General features: G+C 37.3%; 1 protein-coding gene across 2 annotated transcripts in view; it reads right to left on the bottom strand.

The window, feature by feature from the left end:
- The window catches only part of CDKL2 (cyclin dependent kinase like 2), a 51,850-nt gene extending 28,407 nt beyond the window's left edge, over positions 1-23,443 (bottom strand). The window contains exons 1-5 of one of the 2 annotated variants that reach the window (XM_025921672.2): positions 22,963-23,443; positions 20,361-20,560; positions 4,178-4,372; positions 2,058-2,236; positions 24-136 (exon numbers count right to left, since the gene is read on the bottom strand). In XM_025921672.2, the coding sequence (XP_025777457.1) occupies positions 24-136; positions 2,058-2,236; positions 4,178-4,372; positions 20,361-20,528 (655 nt within the window). In that variant the 5' untranslated portion in view covers positions 20,529-20,560; positions 22,963-23,443. Of the gene's footprint in view, positions 1-23; positions 137-2,057; positions 2,237-4,177; positions 4,373-20,360; positions 20,561-22,528; positions 22,591-22,962 lie in introns of those variants that run through there. The other variant, XM_086704836.1, reaches the window with a different exon arrangement.
- Positions 23,444-24,041: the final 598 nt, after the last annotated feature.

The following is a 24,041-nucleotide window of genomic DNA, read 5'->3' as shown; positions in this document are numbered from 1 at the left end:
AAAATGCAGATGTATAATCTTACCTAAACACGTCATAATATGATATAGCTGATCAATATCAGAATCTCCAGGAAAAAGGGGTTCTCCCATGAGCATTTCAGTTACCAGACAGCCAATGGCCCATACATCAACAGCCCTGAAATAAAAGCAATGTGGTATAAAATCTGGCATCCTACTATGTTTATGTGACTGAATCTGTTCTGCATATTACTATTTGGTATTCTTGGTATTGAGAATATTAGTAGCAAGCGTTAAATTACTCATAAAAATACATTTCCCTATAAACTTCAAGTACTAATTCCCAATTTTACCTAAGTCAGATTTCCAGAAACCTCAATCACGTGACAAGAAGGAAAAGGCTTCTCAAAACCGTTATTATGTGTACTTTATTCTGGAAATAAGTTTTTTGGGCTTTCATTCAAAGCCTATTCATTCTTTGTTTATACATTATTCTAACCAGGTTGATCAATCTATCCCACCATACACTGAAAACAGCACCGGAGAAGGTTGTTTGGGACACATACAGTAACAAGGGGAACTGGGAGCTAACGGGAAAAATAGAAACATTATCTTAAAAATCAGACCCAAGAACTTAAAGCAGAATATGCTGGTATCATTCACATAGGGACAACTACCTTGAAATTGTTTAAGGTCATAGCTGAATTATAAAATGGTATAAAGGGGTACCTGGGTGGCTCAGTTGATTAAGCATCCAATTTGGCTCAGGTCATGATCTCACAGTTCATGAGTTCGAGCCCCACTTTAGGCTCTGGGCTGACAGCTCAGAGCCTGGAGCCTGCTTTGAAATCGGTGACTCCCCTCTTGTCCCTCCCCTGCTCGTGCTCTGTCTCTCAAAATATAAACATTAAAAAAATTTTCTAATAAAATAAAAATAAAATTATAGAAAAGTTACAGTATAACAAAATGAGAACTCAGAGTAATCAAGAAAATATTAAATGATGTGTGCACTGAAAACACAGAAAGTGTAGAAAACATTTTTTAATATTTATTTATTTATTTTGAGAGAGAGAGAGAGTGTGTGTGTGCATGAACATGTGAGTGGGAGAGAGGAATGGGCAGAGAGAGAGGGAGAGAGAATCCCAAGCAGGCTCCACACTCTCACTATGGAGCTGGACACAGGGCTGGATCTGATGAACTGTGAAATCATGACCTGAGCTGAAATACAGTGGGGAGGCCTAACTGACGGAGCCACCCAGGCACCCCTAGAAAACATTTGAGAAAGATTTCTACCAAAAGCAGTGAGTTACCATCCCTTCTTCTTTGAAGAACTCATTTATGCAGATAATTTATATTTTAAAAACGTTCCACTCAATTATGTTTCTCCCCTCATCCTTGTCAACTCCACCTTGCCTCATTCCAAGTGTCAGACTTACACAATCAATGTTGTCTTTCTTTACAAGTAATAAATACATCTATTTCCAACCCACTGTAGAGAACAGACCACACACACCAAAAAACCCACTTGCTCATCTTGATTTCTCTCCCTTTAAAATAAGTATGCTCACCCCAATTTATTGCAAGCACACAAGCGCGCGCGCGCACACACACACACACACACACAAACACACACAAAACATTTAAAGGGGAAGCACCAAAAAGAACAAGTCATAAATTTCCCTAAATGTAAATTTAAGAAACACAACAGATGAACATAGGGGAAGGGAAGGAAAAATAACATAAAAACAGAGGGAGGCAAACTGTAAGAGACTCTTAAACACAGAGAACAAACTGAGGGGTGCTGGGTGGGGGATTGGGTAAATGGGTGATGGGCATTAAGGAGGGCACTTGTTGGCATGAGCACTGGATGTTACATGGGAGTGATGAATCACTAAATTCTATGCCTGAAATCATTATTACACTGTATGTTAACCAACTTGGATTTAATTTTTTAAATAAATAAATTTCCCTTAAATGTAAAACTTACCTTTCAGTGTTAGAGTGATCTTTCATTATATTAGAAACATATTCCATTTTATCAAGAAAAAATGTGTTAAATATGCCCTCTCTGCCCTCCACCCCCTTTGCTGATGTCTTACTTGCCATACTTGACATCGCCGACCAATAGTTCTGGAGCTCTATACCATCGGGTGGCCACATAATCAGTATAAACTTCCCCAGGGGCTGCCAATGTCCGCGCAAATCCAAAATCACATAACTTGACAACGCCAGATTGGGAGACTAATATATTCTCTGGCTTTATATCTCTGTGTATGATCTAAGACAAAAAGTGAAGTATGACATATATTGGCACATCAAGTTAAGTATATTATTTTTTGAGCACCTGACATGTGCAGGGTACTATTTTTGTCCCTATAACAAATACAGATAAAAGCATATAAAATTGTTCCTGGCTTTAAAGAAACTGGGACGTAGCTGAGCAAGAAAGAACATTTATGCTTGAAATTTCACTTAATCAAAGATATTGGATGAAATATATATTACTAAATACCAAATCAATTGTTCTGTTAATGACTACTCTCAAGACTAAGAAAGTAAGACTATCATTGAAGACTAGACTGGTCACGGAAAAATTTTATGAAAGACAGGTCTCTAATACTATGTGTGACCTCGATAAATGTAGAAATGGAAGGACAATCCAAGTGAAGGTAACAAGAAGAGCAAAAAAGCAAAGACAAAAATAGATCAGGAAACTCTGGGGAAGTGTTTTTCCTAGAGTAGAGGTTATATACTAGGGTGGAAGGCTGCCTCAACCTCCAGCTTGGGAAGTCTGAGTTGGTGTCAAGGCCATGGGAATCCACAGAAGTGACATAACCAATATGGTATTTATAGATGTTGGCCCATAAACAAACTAAATCAGAAGAAGGACTAAAGGCCAGGAGAAGAGCATTGGGACAACTACGAGAGGATAAGGGCCCAAACAAGGCTGGTATTCAGAGGAATAGAATGGAAAGAGGTACAAGTTAGAAATATCTTCAGTCAAGAATGAACAGAACTTAGGAAGTAATCTCAGATATTTTACTTAAACCTGGGAATCTAAAATAATGGTGGTTCCATCAAAAAAAGAAAACGTCTAGAAAAAGTTTGTTCTGATGGAATAGTAAGTAGTTTAGTTTTAGCCATGTGGGCTTTTAAGTGGATTGTTGAGCACCCAAGTGGAGGCATTCATCAGGCAATCAGAAATGTAAAAAGAGTAAAATAAGGTCAGTTGTTAAGATTTCTAAAGGAGAGACTATGGAAGGAGAAAACAGGACAGTGGGAGAAATACTAAAAACTCTACAGCTAGGCAAAACAAATCATCAGGCTTATTCTCTAATACAAGTAAGCTTCATTTTGAAATTTTAAAAAATATATTCATATTAAGCTCTTCCAGATGACCAGCCTCAATCTGCCATTGCTGAGCATTTTGCAAGGCTACCAACTTCTGTTACATCCTAGACATCAACGGTGAGGTCACAGGGCCAGCCCCACTCTATTAGCATTTGTTACTTGTATAATCATACCAAAAAAAAGTCATTTAAAAATATTTTGTAAAACTGGTAGAATCAATGTGCTGAGTTATTCATTTTATAAATGTCATTTCACCTAGAGGTGCTTTTATATGATATTCAAAGGATATAAAATGATTGTGATAGACAATAGGGTAAGAGCAGGGATTTTCATACATCACAACTAGGCAAGAGAATGTGAACTTAAAATTTGTGCATTTCACTCAGCAAATGCTACCTTAAAAAAACAAAAAAGCAAAAAATCACAGCAAACAAATTTTAAACTCTAGTTTAATATGCATAGCTGAAGTATTTAAAGTTGAAATGTACTGATGTCTGTAACTTACTTTCAAATGCATAAATAAATAAGACAGAGTAATGGGTAGATAAATGGATGACTAGATGAATAAATATGTCATAAAGCAAATACAGCAAAATGTTAACAAGTATAGAGTCCACATGGTGGTTATATGGGTATTCATGTACACTCCTTCAACTTTTCGGTATAGCCTAAAATTTTCATAATAAAATGTTGGAAGAAAGAATACATGTTATTATGAATCATGAAAATTAGCAGTATCAAAGTAACACAGTTTATTTCAATGACTTTACTGGTCCAAACTTTAGGTTAGGCAAGTGTCTCATTAATTAAGTGATGGTATCTGGTGAGTTAATCATTGGCAAAATCATTATTTAACCTAAATACTTACATTGTGACTGTGACAAAATCCAATTCCATTAATAATCTGAAATAAATACTTCTGAACCAGTTGGTAGTCTAGACCATTTGGAAAGAGCTCCAAGTCATCAAGAATTGTATGGTCAACAAATTCAAAGACTAGGTACCATCGTTTTTTTTTCTTACACACTTCCAACAGATTGACCAGATTTTCATGCCTCAGTTGCTGTTGTAAAAAAAAAAAAAAATGCAAAATCATTTTTCCAAGATCAAATTATGTAGCAATTAGTCACAATCTAAAGTCTTAGGATAAGAAAAACAAATAAAATTCATAAACAGTATAAATTGTTAAAAGTATGTTCTGGTTTTTAAATTATAGTCAAAAGACCATACTGCCCCATTCTCCTCTCAGATAATACAATAAAGCCAATGAGAAAAAATGTAGCTCCACCTTTGATGGAACTAAGCAGGATCTAGACCCCTACCCACTACGAATGAGGTGGGACTGCCAAATCTAGTCAAGGTGAAACAGAAGTTTAGGAAGATACCAAGAGATCACCTGTGGCTAAAAAGCTGGTAGAGCCAAGTAATCCAAAATTGGTGACATACCCTGAAAAAGGAGAAAACAAAAACAAAAAACTCCTTCTTTGCTATAATAGGAACAAGATTCATAGGCTGTCTGTGAAAGCAACCCTAGAACTGAATGGCACCGAGAAATACCAGGGAAGGGAGGCCTGAATAATTACACAGAAACTCATTCGCTGGAAGCAATCTCTTGGTGAGGCCAAATGGAAGGCAAAACAACTCATTATGAACAAATCAGCAAATGCCAAGGATAACAGAAGTCAATCCCACAGATCAGGCTTGCATTGTAAGGAACATCATTGTGAATCATGGTAAATTCCTGCTAGCCTGAAACAAGAGCATAGCCTTTCCCCTAAATGAACCTTCTACAGATAGCTAGTCGAGGAAGGGCTCACTTTGTTACAAGATAAGAAACAATCAAAAAGAAACCAATCCAGGATCTATTCAAAGATGCTCTAAGAAAAGAGGAAGAAAGAAGAAAACAGATAAACATTCACCAGAAAATGTTGCCACCATTAAAGGGAAAGAAACCACTAGAATATAGCCCTAAAAACCCTCAAGGAAAGAGTGATCCAGGAACTTTACATCCAACAAAACTGTCGTTTAAGTAAAAGACAACAGTGAAAAATATTGAGAATGGTGAATTCATTAGTGTGGGACTAAGTCGTAATAAAAATGTGCACATCACAATCACAAAACAGAAGGTGAATATTTAAAATTTAACAAGGCACAAACAATATTTCTAACAAATTTAGAAGAAAGAAGAAAAGATGCAAACAAGAGTGTACGTATGTTGATTTCCTTGTCGACGGGTCAAAATTATATTTTTAACATGAAACTTTAAATTACAAGGCCTAATTATATTTACAGGTTTAATGGTAAACAATAAGATAAATAAGATGTCTTTGAAAATCAGATGAGTGGGGCGCCTGGGTGGCTCAGTTGGTTAATTGTCTGACTCTTGATTTCAGCTCAGGTCACGATCTCAAGGGTCATAGGTTCAAGCCCTGTGTTGGGCTCTGAGCTGAAGTGTAGAGCCTGCTTGGGATTCTCTCTCTCTCTCTCTCTCTCTCTCTTCTCTCTCTTGCTCTCTCCATGCCCCTCCCCAACTTGCTCGCTCTCTCTCTTTCTCAAAATAAATAAATAAACTTAGAAAATCAGATGAGAGAGTGGGAGAGAAAAGGAAATAGAAACATAATAATTACTTTACAAAGGATTAAGTATATTATATAATGCTATAGTTATAAAGGTAACAAATAGTAAAAAATAAAACCTTTCCAAATTATCAAAGGAAACACATTCAATATTTTAAAAATAATTTAGAAATTATATAGAAAAATATTTTAAAGGTGTACTAAAACAGCATGATATTACAAATAATAATAACTAATACATACTGTTTACTATGTTCAAAACACTATTCTAAGTACAAAAACCCTATGAAACAGGTACCATTATTATTAGTCTGATTTACAGACAAGGAAACTAAAGCACACAGATTTTAAGTAACTCGTCCAAGGTCACACAGCAATAACTGCTAGACACAGGATTCAAAAGGAAGCATGAGTACCTACAAAACCCAGTCACTGTGGCCTGTCTTTTCCTGACAACATTTCATGTTTGCTTAGTTCCTCCTTCATGTCCAGAACGTCTGCTATGTAAGCACACCCAGACATGTAGCTGATTTGAATGAAAAATATTTAGATTTCTTATTCTTAACCACTAAGCCATACTGACTCTTAAGGGGGAAAAAAATGACAACTAAGATCACACTTACCTGTTACATCATAACTATAAATGGGCTAAACTCACCTATTAAAAGATTCCAGATTGTATCACAAAGAACTTTCCAAATATATCACTGGTTAAGTGAATTAAGGTAAATCCATACAAGGAAATAAATTGCAGCAATTTTTTTTTAAAGGGCAGTTTTATGTCTACCGATATGCAATAATCACTAAGATACATTAAGTGAAAAAAGCAACATCAGGTCAGTGAGTAGAGTATGCTGCCATTTGACGTGCACACACACTGCTCCATATACATCCATATTCTTGTATATGAATAAAGTGCTTCTGGTAGATACAGTTGTTTACAACTAAATCGCCGGCATACAAAGGTGGCAGGGAAAATCATTCAAATTTTACAATATATTCGGGGCACCTGGGTGGCTCAGTCGGTTAAGCAGCCGACTTCAGATCACAATCTCGTGGTCTGTGAGTTCGAGCCCCACGGCAGGCTCTGTGCTGGCAGCTCAAGAGCCTGGAACCTGCTTCTGATTCTGTGTCTCCCTCTCTCTGCCCCTCCCTTGCTTGCGCGCTCTCTCTCTCTCTCTCTCAAATGGTAAACATAAAAAAAAATTTTTTATAGCATATTCATGTGTTAAAATAAAATATGCATCAGTGTGTTAAAAGATAAACTGAAGCACATTAACATTTATGTAAGAATTTTTGAGCAAAAATCAATTTGCACAGGGCATCATCAAACTGAAAGAGGTTAGGAGCATTCTCACAGAAGAAGCTAAGGGAAAGGCTTGTATAGAGCAGATGCAGAAGCAGAGTGAGGAAATTATTTGGTTGGTTATCTTGTAAGTGGTTGCTTTATTTAGGAAAGCCTACTTTGCTGTTTGTGAGTGGTTGTTTTTAAGTTACAGTATCTTAACTTTCAGGCATTTACAGAAATTGACTCTGGCTTAGGTTTCGTTCAGTTTGGTCTAGTGGGCAGCCAAGGCATTCCAGCCACCTCAGTCTAAGGGCTCCTTGTTTGCCCTTTAACAAGCAAAAGGTTTTTATTATAAGCATACACAAACACACACACACACACACACACACACACACACACACACACTCACACACACAGACTTCTGGTAAAATTAAATCTAAAAAGGTATGGAGACTTCTGGTTTCTGGTTTCTGATTCTGTGTGTAAAGAGCTTGGAAGTTTCTACTTCATCCTAACAAGTAAAAAGCAGAATACACTATGGGCACCTGGGTGGTTCAGTCAGTAAAGAGTCTGGCTTCAGCTCAGGTCATGATCTCACAGTTCGTGGGTTCGAGCCGCAAGTTGGGCTCTGTGCTGGCAGCTTAGATCTTGGAGACTGCTTGGGATTCTTTGTCTCCCTCTCTCTCTGCACCCCACCCCCACTCCTGCTCTCTCTCTCCAAAATAAATAAACATTTTTTAAAAAGCAGAATACACAAAAATCAACAACTCTTGTTAGATCCATAAGAGAAGAGAGGATATAGGCAAGCCACTGCCCCCAAGATTGGAGAGATAGGCAGGAAAATATATGGAGTCCTTTTACTGGAGCAGATTTACAGGTGGAAATCTTTGCAGGAACCAGTGCCAAGGCAGGAAAACCTGAACTGTAATTGGCAAATTACTGGAGGCTCACTATGGACAAATCTGAAAGTTAAAAACCCCAGAGGAACCCAGTCACAGAGGGGCCCCCACCATATTGTAAGATTTATCTCCAGGAGCTCAGCCAGATTCCCAGAGTAAATTTTGGAGAAAAGTCTCCTTCTCCTTCCACAGGCAGAGGAGAAAGGAACCATTCTGAAATATGCCAGAGCTCTGTTCTTCTTTTTAAAAATTTTTTAAAATGTTTATTTATTTTTGAGAGAGAAAGAGAGAGAGAGAGAGAGAGAGAGAGAGAGAGAATGCAAGTGGGGGAGGGGCAGAGAGAGAGAGAGGGAGACACAGAATCTGAAGCAGGCTCCAGGTTCTGAGCTGTCACCACAGAGCCCAACGCAAGACTGGAATTCATGAATCCCAAGATCATGACCTGAGCCAAAGTCAGACACTTAACCAACTGAGACACCCAGGCGCCCCAGAGCTCTGTGCTTCTTAACAAAGCCTGCCCTGGGGGTGCCTGGGTAGCTCAGTTGGTTAAGTATCTGACTCTTGGTTTTGGCTCAGGTCATGGTCTCATGGTTCATGAGGTTAAGCCCCTTGTCAGGCTCTGCACTGACAGTGCAGAGGCTGCTTGGGATTCTCTCTCTCTGCCCCTACCCAGTTCTCTGTCTTTCTCTAAACAAACAAACAAACAAACATTTTTTAAATATTAAAAAAACAAGGCCTTCCCTCAGCAAAAACTGGTTAAGCAGAGTCTAAGCAGCTGTGGTATTTTCAGAGCCTAAATGGCCTGAGGAAGGGAATACTCAACTTCATACTACTCTAGCTATCCTGTCCCACCTAAGGAAGGGAGAAAAAACTGAGAAACACTTGCAAAGTTCACCATCCAGAAGTATAAGAACATTAAAAGACTGAGACCTATAGGTCCTTTTACAGGACTACAAAACTCTTCCCTTCCCCCCTCACCTCCACATTCCTAAAACCTATTTACAACAGTTCCTTTTACCCAGTATATCATTTCCAGCTATCAAGAAAATAGTACAAGACATACAAAAAGGCAAAAAAACAATGTGAAGAGACAGAACAAGCATTGAAACCACACATGGCAGGGATGCAAGAATTTGAAGCAACTATGACTAATATGCTAAAGGTAAAGTAGACAGTATGCAGTAACAGATGGGCCATGGAAGCAGAGAGATGAAAATCCCAAGAAAGAACCTAAAAGAAATGCTGCAGATAAAAAACAGTAACAAAATGAAGAATGTCTTTGGTGGGTTTATTGGTAGACTAGACACAGCTGAGGAAAGAATCTCTGAGCTAGAAGATATGTCAACAGAATGGTCAAAAACCAAAAAGAAGAGAACAGAGACAAAAAAAAAAAAAAGAATATCCAAAGACTACAGGACAACTATAAAAGGTATAACATAGATGTAATGGGAATATGAGAAGGAGGAGAAGAAAAAAAGAAACAAAAGAAGTACTTGAAAAAATTATGATTGACAATGTCCTCAAAATTAATGTCAGATACTAAATCACAGATTCAGGATGCTCAGAGAACACCAAGCAGGATAAATGCCATGGGAAAAAGACAAACAAACAAACAAAAAACCTACCCATAGGTCTATCATTTTCAAAACATAGAAAAATCAAAGATGAAGGAAAAAATCCTGAAAGAAGTCAGAGGACAAAAACATCTTATACAGAAACAAAATAAGAACTGCATCCAACTTCTCCTCAGAAACCATGCAAGCGGGCTCCTGGGTGGCTCAGTCAGTTAAGTGTCTGACTTCAGCTCAGGTCATGATCTCACGGTTCATGAGTTCAAGCCCCACATCAAGCTCTCTGCTGGCAGCACAGATCCTGCTTCAAAACCTTTGTCCCCATCCCTCTCTGCCCCTCCCCCACTCGTGCATGCTCTCTCAAAAATAAGCATTAAAAAAAAACATGTAAGCAAGAAGAGTGGAGTGAAATATTTAATCTCAAGAGAAAAAAAAAAACACGCCAATCTAGATTTCTGTATCCTGCAAAATAATCCTTCAAAAGTAAAGGAAAAACAGTTTCTCAAACAAACAGAAATTGGGGAAGTGTGTTGGCAGTGGACTTGCATTGCAATAAATGTTAAAAGAAATTATTTTTTAACATTTTTTAATGTTTATTTATTTTTGAGAGAGAGAGACAGAGCACGAGCAGGGAAGGGGCAGAGAAAGAGAGAGAAACATAGACTCCAAAGCAGGCTCCAGGTTCTGAGCTGTCAGCACAGAGTCCGACACAGGTTTTGAACTCACAAACCATGAGATCATGACCTGAGCCAAAGTCTGACACTTAAGTGACTGAGCCACCCATGTGCCCCTAAAATAAATTCTTTAGAGAAAAGGAAAATAATATAGGCCAGAAACTCTGATCTACATAAAGAAAACAAGAGCACCAAAGAAAGAGTAAGTGAAGGTAAAATAAAAACTTTATTTCTCTTATTCTTAATTGATCTAACAGAAAACAGTTTGTTCACAATAATAATGCAAAAATGTATTTGATTATATAGACTTATGAATATCTTATATATATATATGCTTATATATATATATATAAGCATATATATGCTTATGTATGCTTATTTATAAGTGAGACGAATGGAAGCAATGATACAAGAGACAGGAGAAAGGAATTAGGATTACTTTATTATTATATGGTACTTATACACCTGTGAAGTGATATAGTGTTTTCTGAAAGTGGATTTGGATTATTTGTAAATGTATGTTGCAAATTGTAGGGTAATCACTAAAAAAAAAAAAATCAAAAAGAAGTATAACTGGGGTGCCTGGGGGCTCAGTTGGTTAAGCATCAGACTCTTGATTTCAGCTCAGGTCATGATCTCAGTTTGTGAGATTGAGCACCACATCAGTCTCTGCACTGACAGCATGGAGCCTGCTTGAGATTTTCTCCCTCTCTCTCTCTCTCTCTCTCTCTCTCTCTGCCCCTCTCCTGCTCATGTGTGTTCTCTCTCTCTCTCTCTTTCTCTCTCTCAAAATCAATAAACAAACTTAAAATAAAAAGAAGTATAGCTGACAGGTTAAGAAAGGAGAGGAAAATGGAATCATATTAAATGCTCAATTACACCCACAAAAGGCAGAATAAAAGTGGAAGACAAAAATAGAAACAAAGAACAAGGGAAACAAGTTGAAAACAGTAACAAATATGGTAGATATTAACTCAGCTCTATCCTCACTTCTAAAGTCAATGATCCAAATGTATCAACTAAAAAATGGAGATTGTCAGAATGGCTCAAAACACACAACCTTACTATACGTTATCTACAAGAAATGCACATTAAGTATAAAAATACATATTAATTAAAAGTAAATGGATGGAGGGCCACCTGGTTGGCTCAGTCAGTAGAGGGTGTGACACTTGATCTCAGGGTTGTGAATTTGAGCCCCACGTTGGGTGTACAGATTACTTTTAAAAATCTTTTTTTAGGGGCGCCTGGGTGGCGCAGTCGGTTAAGCGTCCGACTTCAGCCAGGTCACGATCTCGCGGTCCGTGAGTTCGAGCCCCGCGTCAGGCTCTGGGCTGATGGCTCAGAGCCTGGAGCCTGTTTCCGATTCTGTGTCTCCCTCTCTCTCTGCCCCTCCCCCGTTCATGCTCTGTCTCTCTCTGTCCCAAAAATAAATAAATAAACGTTGAAAAAAAAATTTTTTTTTAAATCTTTTTTTAGAATTAATTAAAAAATAAAAGTAAGTAGATGGAAAAATATACCACACTGATCAAATGGAAGCATGAGTACCTATTATTAATTTAAGATAGACCAAACTATAAAGAAAAATTATCAAGGATAAAGGAGGGCATTATATACTGAAAGGGGGGTCAATCCTCCAAGGAAACATAACAGTTCTTAACTTGTATGTGCCTAACAACAGAGCTTCAAACTATAGGAGGTAAAAGTTGATAGAAGTTCAGGGAGAAATAAACAAATCCACTATCATAATTGGAAATGTCAACCATTCCACTCAGAAACAGATAGATCCAGCAGGCAGAAAATCAGTAAGGACACACACACAGTTGAACTCAACAATACCATCAATCAACAGATATAACTGATATCTACAGACTATCCAACAACAGAATTCACATTTTTCTCAAGTTCATATGGAACATTCACCATGACAGACCGTACTGTAGGCCACAAAACATACCCTAACAAATTTAAAATAATAGATATCACACAATGTCTACTCTTGTACCACAGTGGAATTAAACTATAAATTAATTTAAAAAAAAGATAACTGGAAAATCCCAAAAGATGTGGAGATTAAACAACACACATCTAAAATAAAAACATAGATTATCAGTTCCACCTTTCTCTTTCTCTGTGTTTTTTTTTTTTTTTTTTTTTTTTTTTTAGAGAGAGAGAAAGAGAGCACATTAGCAGGGGAGGGGCAGAGGGAGAGGAAGAAAGAATCCTTTTTTTTTTAACGTTTATTTATTTTTTAGAGAGAGAAACAGAGCATGAGTGGGGGGGGGGAATGAGTGGGGGAGAGGCAGACAGAGAGGGAGACACAGAATCCAAAGCAGGCTCCAGGCGCTGAGCTGTCAGCACAGAGCCTGATGTGGGGCTTGAACTCATGAACCATGAGATCATGTCCTGAGCTGAAGTCAGACGCTTAACTGACAACCACCCAAGTGCCCCTGTGCTTTTATTTTTAAAAGCTGATGACTACCCCATTTGATAGGGGCAGACTAGGTAATTCAGACCAACTCTCCTATTGAGCATTCCTAAAAAGTTGGACAAAATATTTTTAAATCTTAAACATATAAAAGACCCAAGAAGATAGTGAGGAATTACTGGGCCAAAATCAAGAACAGGAGAACTCAGAGTTAATTTCAGTACTCAAATCAAAGCTGGTTTTGCCATCAAGTAACAGAGGTAGACCTGAGCTTGGATATTTGTGGCCTTTTGGGGGCTGAAAAGGAAGGAAAAGTCAAAGTCCAAATGCATTTCAGAGGTGGGGTCTCTGAGGCCCAGTTTAAGCTGACACCCTAAGAACTACGCTGTCCCAGTAAAAATGGACAGAAATGAACCAGTCCCCACTAGACTTCACATCATCTATAACAGTTTAAGAAACCTCAAACCTTGAATTTAGATTAATGTATTGGACTGGGAGCATCCCCAGGCACCTGGCAGAAGTAAATGAATATCCTCTCTTAGCCTCAAATTATTTCCAAAAAGAAATATCCAAAAACAATATCCAGTACAAAAAGGTAATGAAAAACGCAAGAAAGTAAGACACTATAAAAGCAAAAACCTTGAACTTATTAAGGTGGTCCTGAGCTGGCAGTGTGTGTATACCAGACCAGGGAAAATTTTAATGTAAGTAATTACTAACTAGTAAAGGTAGTTAATTATTAACAGGGATAAAAAGACTCTAAGGTATATTTCAAAATAGCAAATACAGACTAGCTACTACTTTCAGGGCTGAGGGAAAGTGCATAGAAAGTAACCAATACATTAGAAGAGCCTCCAGCCACAACCAAGGCTGAGATTCAGACTTCATTAGAGAGAGCATGACTGCCACAGACTGCCAGTGGTGAAAAAAATTGCTACAGGACACAAGCCAGAGGTGATGGAAGGGTGGGCAGCCAGCCAGGTGATAGAGAAACTTGCCAGAAATTGCAGGCAGGCAAAACTGGTTGTGAAAGATACTGATGTGAGCCTCAAAACCTCCCATAGAGTGATCTCATCCCAGTGCCCCCCCCCCCCCAAAAAAAGCAGGCCAGAACCAGGAAGGGAAGCCTCTTCTTAAGGACTATAGTGTCCTTCCATGCCCTCTATTGTCAAAGCTTAATATCAAACTAGCTGGCGAAAGAGAAATGTTTATAGATTCCAGCTCTACTTCCATGAGGTGGAGCCAAAAGGACTGACTTGAAACTGAAAGGCGGTAAATTGATTACCGGCACAGTGTCCGTGGATATGGAAGAAGAAAATTAAAATCTTCCCAGGAACAAAATGTCTTCACTTTAGCCTCAAATTATTCCAAAAAAATAATGTTTAAAATGTAATGTCCAGCATAAAAATCAAAGACAACCAGGCATACAAAGAAATATGAGAGCACAAGTAAAAACCATCAGAACATAAAGAAGACCAAAGCAGAAGCAGAGTAAGTTCAGATATTGGAATTATCAGATACAGGCTACTATGCTTTAAAAGAAAAAAAAAAAAGTCAGGGCGCCTGGGTGGCTCAGTCGGTTAAGTGCCAGACTTTGGCTCATGAGTCTGACTTCAGCTTAGGTCATGATCTCACAGTTCATGGGTTTGAGACCCGCCTGTGCTGACCGCTTGGAGCCTGGAGCCTGCTTTCGATTCTGTCTCTTGCGCGCGCGCGCGCGCGCGCGCGCTCTCTTTCTGCCTTCCCATGCTCGTTTTCTCTCTCTCTCTATCTCTCTCTCTCTCTCTCTCTCTCTCAAAAATAAATAAACATGAAAAAAAGAAATTAAAAAAAGAAAAAAGTCAACCTCAAAAAATTGAGGAAACTTGGGGTGCCTGGCTGGCTTAGTTGGTAGAATATGTGGCTCTTGATCTCTGGGTCATGAGTTAGAGCACCACACTGAGGGTAGAGTTTAAGTAAGTAAGTTAATTAATTAATTAGTTAAAATTAAAACAAAAAAGCAAAGCTTAAAAACAAACAAACAAACAAACAAACAAACAAACAAACAAACAAACCAGGACACCTGGCTGGCTCAGTGGGCAAAGCATGTTTGATCTCTGGGTTGAGTGTAGAGCTTACTTAAAAAACAACAACAAAACTGAAATCATAAAAAGTGATATAGCAGATTTAGAACCAAATACAAATTTTAGAACAGAAAAATATAGTAATTTCTGTTTGCAATAACAGTAGACTAGGTCATTTAGAACAAGTAGAAAAGCTGAAAAAAATATATAAAACCACTATTTTAAGGGACAAGAGAGATGAGATAATAAAGAATATCTAAACTAGTATCTTGAAGACAGAGACCCAGGGAAGTGAGTCAAGCAATTAGAGTTGTTTTTTGTTTGTTTGTTTTGTTTTAGACCCTGGAAACATATCATTTCAGAGAGAAAATTAAGAGTCTGAGTGGCACTTTTGACAGTCTTGTGATCTAAGGTAATAGTGATTGGTGTCCAGGGGCCAGCAAGATGGAAAGAAGGGGGATGGCCCTGATGAAATCCTCTCACTTTGGGTTGGCCCAAAAAGTCCACAAACTATGATAAGGGTGAATAATAAATCAGGTCTCTCAGGAACTACAACTCAAATTCAAATTATGTAACTTTCTCAGATTGGATTGAGATGATGGCAGAAATGTTAGGTTTCCTGGAGTACCCTCAAGAGTGCCCTCAAGAGCCTCACAGAACCAAGTGTAACTCCTCTCAGGGAAAAGATAATATCATCCAGAGACTCAAACTATGTATACAATTTTTAAAAATTAATAGAGGCATATCAAAAATAAAAAGATCAAGAGAAAAAAAAGCAATCAATAGAAATAAACATATGGGAAATCCAGATAATAGGTATTAGATACAGATTTCAGAAGACTGTAATTTAAACAGTCATGAAAGCACAATAAAGAATTTGGGCAGCAAATTGGAAACTATTTTAAAAATCCAATAGAAATATTCTAATTGAAAAATATATCTCTAATTAAGAAATCAGGAGTGTCTGAGTTGGTTGAGCACCCAACTCTTGATTTCAGCTGAGGTCATGATCCTGTGGTCATGAGATGGAGCCCCACATAGGGCTCTGCACTGACATCAGGAAGCCTGCTTGGGATTCTTTCTCTCTGCCCCTCCCCACTCTCAAAATAAACAGATAAAGATTTTTTAAAAAATTAATGCTTAAGTATAAAAGTAGATTGAAAATAGTTGAAACTGAATTACTGAATTGGAGGATAGGTCAGAAGAAAATATCTAGAATGAAGTAGGGAAAAATGAAAGGATGAAAAACACAGAAAGAGTATAAGAGACATGGGCGAGGCCTAATATATAAACTGAATTCTTAAATGGAGAAGAGAGAGAATAAGATAGTAGCAATACATGAAGCAATAATAGCTAAGAATTTTCTAAAAGTGACAAATGACATTATTTTACAGATGCAAGAGGTATAAAGTCAAAACAAATAAATAAAAAGAAACCCACATCAAGACATATTATTGTAAAATTGCTGAAAATCAAAGTCAAAGAGAAAACCTTAATGCATCCAAAAGAAAAAAGGACATACTAAGAAACATCCGATGATTCAAAAGCAGTGAGAACCAGAGAAACAATTGGAATGGTATCTTGAACACACTGAATATAATGAACTGCCAACTTAGAACTCTATATCCTGTGGAAATAATCTTTTCAACAAAAAGTAACATAAAGATTTTTTTTTCAGACGAACAAAAATGGTCACTGTTTCTTACCAGTGGATCAGCTTTAAAGAAAATAATGTAGTTTTTTAAAACTCTTTTAATGTTTATTTATTATTGAGAGAGAGCATGTGCGTGTGAGTGGGGGAGGGGCAAAGAGAAAGGGAGACACAGAATCCAAAGCAGCCTCCAGGCTGTGAGCCATCAGCACAGAGCCCCACACAGGACTCAGCCCCGTGAACCGCGAAATCATGACCTAAGCCAAAGTCGGACACTTAACCGACTGAGTCACCCAGGCTTCCCATTAAAGAATGTTTTAAATACAAGGAAAATGACCCTAGATAGGAGCTCAGAAATGTAAGAATGGTTGATGAGTAATGGGAAGGGTAAATATTAGGTATATCCTAATAAATACTGACTGAACAATTTGGGGAGGGATTTAAATATAGGGAGAATTAAAAACACATATCAGGAATATCACATATATCTCTAGTGATTCACTACAGTGAATATGACTATGAGATACTGGCACAAACTTAGACATATAGACCAATGGAACAGAATAAAGAGTAGAAAAGCCATTCCTACATATAAGGACATATAGCAAATGAGGAATTCAGAGAGTGGAGAAAAGTTGATATTTTCAGTAAATATTTCTGGGATAACTGGACATCCATAAGGCAAAATAAGACTTGACTGTGCCATACACCATAGTTAAGATCAATTCTAAGTGTACTGAAATATAAATATGAAAACCAAAGCTATTAAGTTTCTTGATGATAGTATAGAAGGCTACCCTAATCTCTAAGTAGTAAAAGACTTCTTAAGAAGATAAAGGAAAGGAAAATATTAAAGGAACCATAAGGAAAATATTAAAACCATAAAGGAAAATATTAGAAATTTGACTACATTGAAATTAACAACTACTATTGAGTAAAAATAACATTAAGAGAGTGAAAAGAGAGCTTTTTAAGAGAATAATAATTAACATTAAACTATAGTGGTTAGGAATGCATATTTGGTAAATGTAGGGGAAAAAATCATGGCAGTGATGAACATGCACATCAGGATAGTGTTTACCTTAAAGGAGAGGGAGGGGCTAGTGACCAGGATAGTAAAAGAAAAGAGTTGTTGGCAGTGTTTTATTTCTTGACCTGGTAGTGGTTCTGAATGTCTGCTTCCTAACAATTCATTGAGCTATAATTATATTTTTGTGTATATCTACATATTGGCTAAATTTCAAAATAAAAAGTCACTTAAAATATAATATCCCAAATAAATGGCTCAGTGATGGAGATTAATCATACTGAGGAGAAAATTAGTGAATCAAACGATGAACCAGAATGATCTATACAGAACAGTGCATAGAAAGACAGATGAAGAAAAAAAAAAAAAAACAGGTAATTCAGTGAGAAGATTTATGTTAACTGAAGTCCCAAAAACAGAGGATAAAGGGAATGAGTTGGAATAATAAGTGAGAATTTTCTGGAATTAATGAAAGAAATCATATCATAGATTCATAAAGACTCCAATCCCCAATGAAGCAAAATAAATTAAAAGATATCCAAACTAAAAAAGAAAGAAAGAAAGAAAAAAGATACCCAAACTACATACAATATGGTGAAATTTCAGAAAAACAAGATCAAAGGAAAATTTTTAAGTAGCCAGAAAACAAAACTAACTTATGCTAATTGAAATCAGGATACTTGTGATCTGGATAGAGCAAGAAGGCAGTAGTGTTGGGAGAAGATATAGGGGGGCTTATGGAGTGATTTTAATGTTCTCTTTCTTTATTTACGTGGTGGTAATATGGAGTTGTTCAATTTTAAAAAAATAGAGATGATTCCTGTGAGATATACACTTTTCTATATTTTATGTCCACTTTATGTTATAAAAGGCTGAAATGAAAAAGATCTAGACATAAAAAACCAAACTTATAGGGGCACCTGGTTGGCTCACTTGGAGGAGTGTGTGACTCTTGATCTCAGGGTTGTGAATTCAAACCCCATGTTGAGTATAGGGATTACTTAAAAATAAAATCTAAAAACAAAACAAAACAAAAAACCTTATAAAAGAGCAGCAGTTGGGCAGCAGTTGGACTGACAGCTGACTTCTCAGGAGCCATAATAGAACCCAGAGGACAAAACAGTGTTATCTTCATTATATTGAAAGAAAACACTTGCCAACCTAAAATTCCATACACAGCAAAAATATCTTTCAGGGATGACAGCAAAAAAGACACTGGCATGCAAACTAAAATTGAAATGTTTTGTCCACAGTAGATCCTCACAAGAGGAAATCCTAAATAATATACTACAAGAAGAGAAGAGATCCGAGATAAATGGCCAGGGATACAGAAGAAAAGGAAGAACAAAGAAAGTTATAGGTAAACATAAACCTAAATGAACACTAAACAATAATTATGTCTTGTGACGTTTAAAAATATGTGAGAGTTAATATATGACAATATTAGCATGCAAGATGGAAGGGAATAACCAGATATAAGTATTGTAAGGATTTGTATTACCTGGAAGAAGAATACAAGTATTAGATAATGTTAGACTTCAACAAATATCTAAGATAACCACTAAAAAGTGAGAAACAAGATACAATTTTCAAAACTATTACAGGGAAATAAAGAAATGATGAATGTAATTAATCTAAAGAAAGAAAATAAAAAGAAATGTAAAACCAATAAGATAAATGGCACACATTAAGATGGTAAATTTATACTGAAATATATCAGAAATTACATTACATGTAAATAGACTAAATATTCCAATTAAAAGGCAGGGTTGTCAAGCAGGATAAAAAAAAAAAATGTGACCATATGATGTTTACAAAATACACATCTAAACAAGAATTAAGATGAGATGCCTGGGTGGCCCAGTTGGTTAAGCATTCAACTTCGGCTCAGGTCATGATCTCATGGCTCCTGAGTTCGAGACCCACCGTCAGTCTCTGTGCTCAGAGCCTGGAGCCTGCTACAGGTTCTGTGTCTCCCTCTCTCTCTGCCCCTCCCCCCACTCACACTGTCTCTCTCTCTCTCTCTCTGTATGTGATGAAAGTGTTTGCACAAATTATTTTTTCTAGGATTTATGTATAGTGGGAAAACCTGGAGAAAAAAAAATTTTTAATGCCATTTACCCCCATCCCCTCCCTTCTGAGATGTCTTACCTGGCCTTGAACTTCATGTTATAGTATCGACCAAACTGTTGTACCTCCTAGGACATGTCCCATCACCTTTGCTGTTTCTGTTCCCTCCACCTGGGACAGCTCTTGTCAGCCATTGATATTAATATGGGCCAGGCAGAGGGTGCCTATATAAACATCCCCCAGTAAAAACCCTAGACACAGAGTCTACTGAATCTTCTTGGTAGATGGTATTTTACATGCGTTGCCAAAGCTCATTTTTGGAAAAAGTAAGTACATCCTGTGTGACTCCACTGAAAGAGGATTTTTGGAAACCTCTGACAAGTTTCCTCTGGAATTCACCCATGTGCATGTGCCTTTTCCTTTGCTGATTTTCCTTTATATCTTTTCACTGTAATAAATCAGAGCCATGAGATAGCCATCAGCTGCTATCTACTTAGTGCTCTGAGTCCTCCAGTTGAATCATGGAACCTGGAGTGGTCTTAGGACCCCAAACACAGATGATAGATAGATAGATAGATAGATAGATACAGAAAGAAGCAGCAAATACTTTAAAAATCATATTTATATTCATGGGATAAATGAATATGCATAAATAACAATTTCATTTGTTTATTGCCAAAAAAGAAGAAACTTATATCTTAAAGTTTAGTATGGAAATGAATATAAAAACTGTATTTTTTTTGTAAAAATATAACCTTGATCAAGAGACTTTTTTTTTTTAACTCAATACAGATATTTACTCACCTTAAGTAACTTGATTTCTCGCATAGCAATTTTTTTAACCATTTTGTCATCATCACTTTCTAAGAACTTCTTTATGGCCACAATTCTTCCAGTATCTTTATTCCGACACTTCATCACCATTCCATAGCTCCCTTCTCCAACCAATCCTAGATTCTCATATTTTTCCATTATTAATTCAAAACCAATAGGAATTCTTCCTGCTATGGAAACCAAAACATGGAGTTAATAATGTTGAGTATATTAATTTCTTCCACCTTCCCAGGAAATTAATTCTTCCCCACTTGTTTTCCATATTAGAGGAGTCACTGTGTCAATGGCTGTCCTGTGCTGTCTCACAATTTCTTACTGTTTCCACATCTAAGCTGTTTTCAGAGTATTAACATACATTTCATAATAGACAAAGCAAATGGAATTGAAGCCATTAAATTTAAATTATTAGATGCCATGTTAATGAAATTCAATATATTTTTAATTCAGATAAAGCAATACTTGAACCATCATTAAAAACAATTATAGCTTACTTTAGAAACACAATTCCTTTTCACTCAGAGGTGAAAAAGTACAAGTGAGTTTGGTTTTGTTTTTTTTTTTTAAGATTTTATTTACTATGTAATCTCCATGCCCAATGTGGGGTTTGAACTCACAACTCTGAGATCAAGAGTCACATGACCTACCAACTGAACAAGCCAGGCACTGCAATGAGTTTGCTTGTAGTGAAGATCAAATTTATTTTTTTTACATTAGGCTTAAAAAAGTGAAGTTGAAAATCTTTATGTATTTTCTACTCAATTGGGAAAAATATTTATTCACAAAATGACCACTTACCAAATTAACACTAAGGAACTTTGATAAACTTTTTTTTTTTAACTTTTCTTACCGTAGTAATTAAAGTCCCATATTGAACTTACAAAATAACAACAATGGCATCACAGTACATAAGCAGATTGTTTAAAAATTAAATTTTGGTAGTACCACATACAATATCTCAAAAATACTTTTAATGATTACTCACTATAAGTATGATCATTTGAATTTTATGTTTAGAATTCTTTTACATATCATTATATGACATTTTCTGGTTAATAGCAATCCTATTAATGATTGATGAAGGATCAGCAATCATTCCACTACATATTTTGGTATAGAAAAAAACTTTTCAGTTCAAACTCAGATTTTAATTTACAAGGTTTGATTGCCATGAAATATACAAGCTAAGAAAACAAATATAAAGTTAAATTTATTTTTTAAATCTGATTTTGAAATTAAATTCCAGAAGCAAAGAATAAAAAAGTATTGTTCTTAATCCCAATACGGTTCTAAAAGTTTTAGAAGAAAAAATAATCTTTCAGTAACTATATATTCAAGTGATGATTCATAACTGAATTTTTTTAACTTAATAATACAAAAATACTCATTTATAAAATGTGGAAAGAAAAAAAAAACTCTCACTTATTTCATTAATTGTGTCCTCATGGCCATCTAAAACTAATTTACCCAGAGTGTGAATTGTGATGTTTTATTTGCTTCCCTATCAGTACACTGATAACAAAAAACAAAAGAAACACCCTCTTTGTTCTAGCAAACTGTGATAATCCAATGTATATATTTTCAGCAGTTTACCTTAATAATTTAGGGTTATTATAGATAGATAGATATAAAAAGCGTAGATATAAATAGATATAGATATAGATATAGATATAGATATAGATATAGATATAGATATAAAAAGGTTTTCATGGAAAACCAGAAGATTGATCTGCTGGGGAAAAAGATGAAAATAAATTCCAGTCAACACCAACTCCAATTATTTCACTATTTTACTACTAGCTTTGATAGTAGATTCTATAACCTGTTTAGAGAGCAGTGTCCCCAATGCTAACTTTTCACATATTTGACGTATTAACTTCCATTTAACATCTATTAACTATTTTGAATATATTTTTAAATAAAACGTGTGTTTGGAAAAAAATTGTCAGTGTAATTCTCTCTCTCCTTGCCTGAATTTTTTTTTCCTTCCATTAAGACAGCATGCTTTATTAAGGACTAGACTTTAGGTTTATCAAGCCAAGGACGAAAATAGTTGGACTCTATAACCTGGATCTTTTTAAACATTTTGCAATTGGTGCCCTCAATATTTGAAAATGCAAAGTGAACAAAATTAAAATTACCTTAGGCATGTCTGAGATCTCCTGAAGCATATCACAAGCTAACATTAAGCGAGTTGACTACTCCAAGTTTATTCTGGAAACCAACCACACATTTAGTCACAGCACATTGAACACACCTGCTTTTCAAGCAGCACTGCCTCCAAATACCTTAAAAGTATCACAGCTTAAAAAGCCTGTTTCCTGAAACAGTTACTCATAAACTATAGCTTTTCATGCCTTCTATGCCTGTGTGTAAGGGTGATACAAACTAAAAGGATGCCTGGCCAATTGGCAATGCGGTATTTCTGGATAAGTGCCATGTAAGCGTATGGTTTGAATCTCAACAATTTAGATAATAAAAATAGTGCGAATTATTTTGTTAAAGACAACCAGATTGAAATCTATCACAGATCAAAGAATGTGATAATAGAAGCTTTTAAAAGTACTATACTTACTGTTTCTTTAAAATCCTTTCGCATGGAAAGACCCAAAGGTTTTCAACCTGGAAACAAATTTGAGGTGAAATGCATCTCGCTCGCAGGTCTGAAAGATGCTGACTAGCAAACCAGCAAGTCCGGAGCTGTTATGATTTCTTCTGTGGACACAGTCACGGGTCCTAGGTGAATCAGGCAGGGAGGCAGATTGGCCTCAGCCTGCCACAGGCTCACACTCAGGAGGACCACGGGCCGCATGCTGTCGTCGTCAAGGCAACGACCTCACTCTGCCCCAACCATAGGCTCAGCCTCCAGAAAGAGATACGGCCCAGGTCGGAATGCGTCCACGGCAGGCACCAATACGCCTGTTAAGGCCAGACTTGTAAGAAATTAGCTGGATGCACCGTCTGCCAGCTCGGAAGGTGCCCAGTCCCTGGAGTCTGTGAACCTGCGTGGCTCCAGCAAGCCCTGGGCAAAGGCGTTGGCCGCAGAGCTGCAAGGGGGCGGGTTCTCCCCCGCCCGGCCCCGCCCGGAGTGCGCCAAGCCTCCCGTGTTCTGATTGGCTGGGCCCTGTCGTCATGAGCTACGATTGGCTTAGGGCCCACCACTAGCCCCTTCACCTGGGGCTCGGCCCAGGTTCAGTTCACTTAAGCGCAGACGCCAGCATCCACACATGCTTCAATTCTCAAATAGAGAGGGTGCACCTTTCTGCGATCCCGGTGCTCACGGAGAGGATAGAATGGGTGGTGGTTATGTAGAAAACGGAAGGCGGAGACAGGCACAGCTTCGCCGCTGGGGCGGTGAGCGGGCCACGGGCCCCTGGCGCCCTCACCGGGGAAGGTTCAGGCCTGACCGCGGTTCGATGCTTCCTTTCCGGTCGGGGCAGTGGGACCAGGGGGGCCAGGTAGGGGGTGAGGGTGACAGCCTAGGAGGTGATGATTAGTAGGTGAGGCAAGGTGACAGCACAACTGACGTTAGGAGGGACCTTGGGAAGGACACCCTGGGCACTGAAAGGGGATATACTTTGGAGATAATGGAAAAGGGAGAAGGGACATGAATGAAAGAAGAGGAAAACGGCTCGGGCGGTCGGGGAACTAGAA

The sequence above is a fragment of the Puma concolor genome, chromosome B1 (assembly GCF_028749965.1).
Source record: "Puma concolor isolate L17-30 chromosome B1, mPumCon1.1.hap2, whole genome shotgun sequence".
NCBI classification, from domain to species: Eukaryota; Metazoa; Chordata; class Mammalia; order Carnivora; family Felidae; genus Puma; species Puma concolor.
The sequence above is the reverse complement of the archived record's forward strand: the minus strand, read 5'-3'. Positions and strand labels throughout refer to the sequence as shown.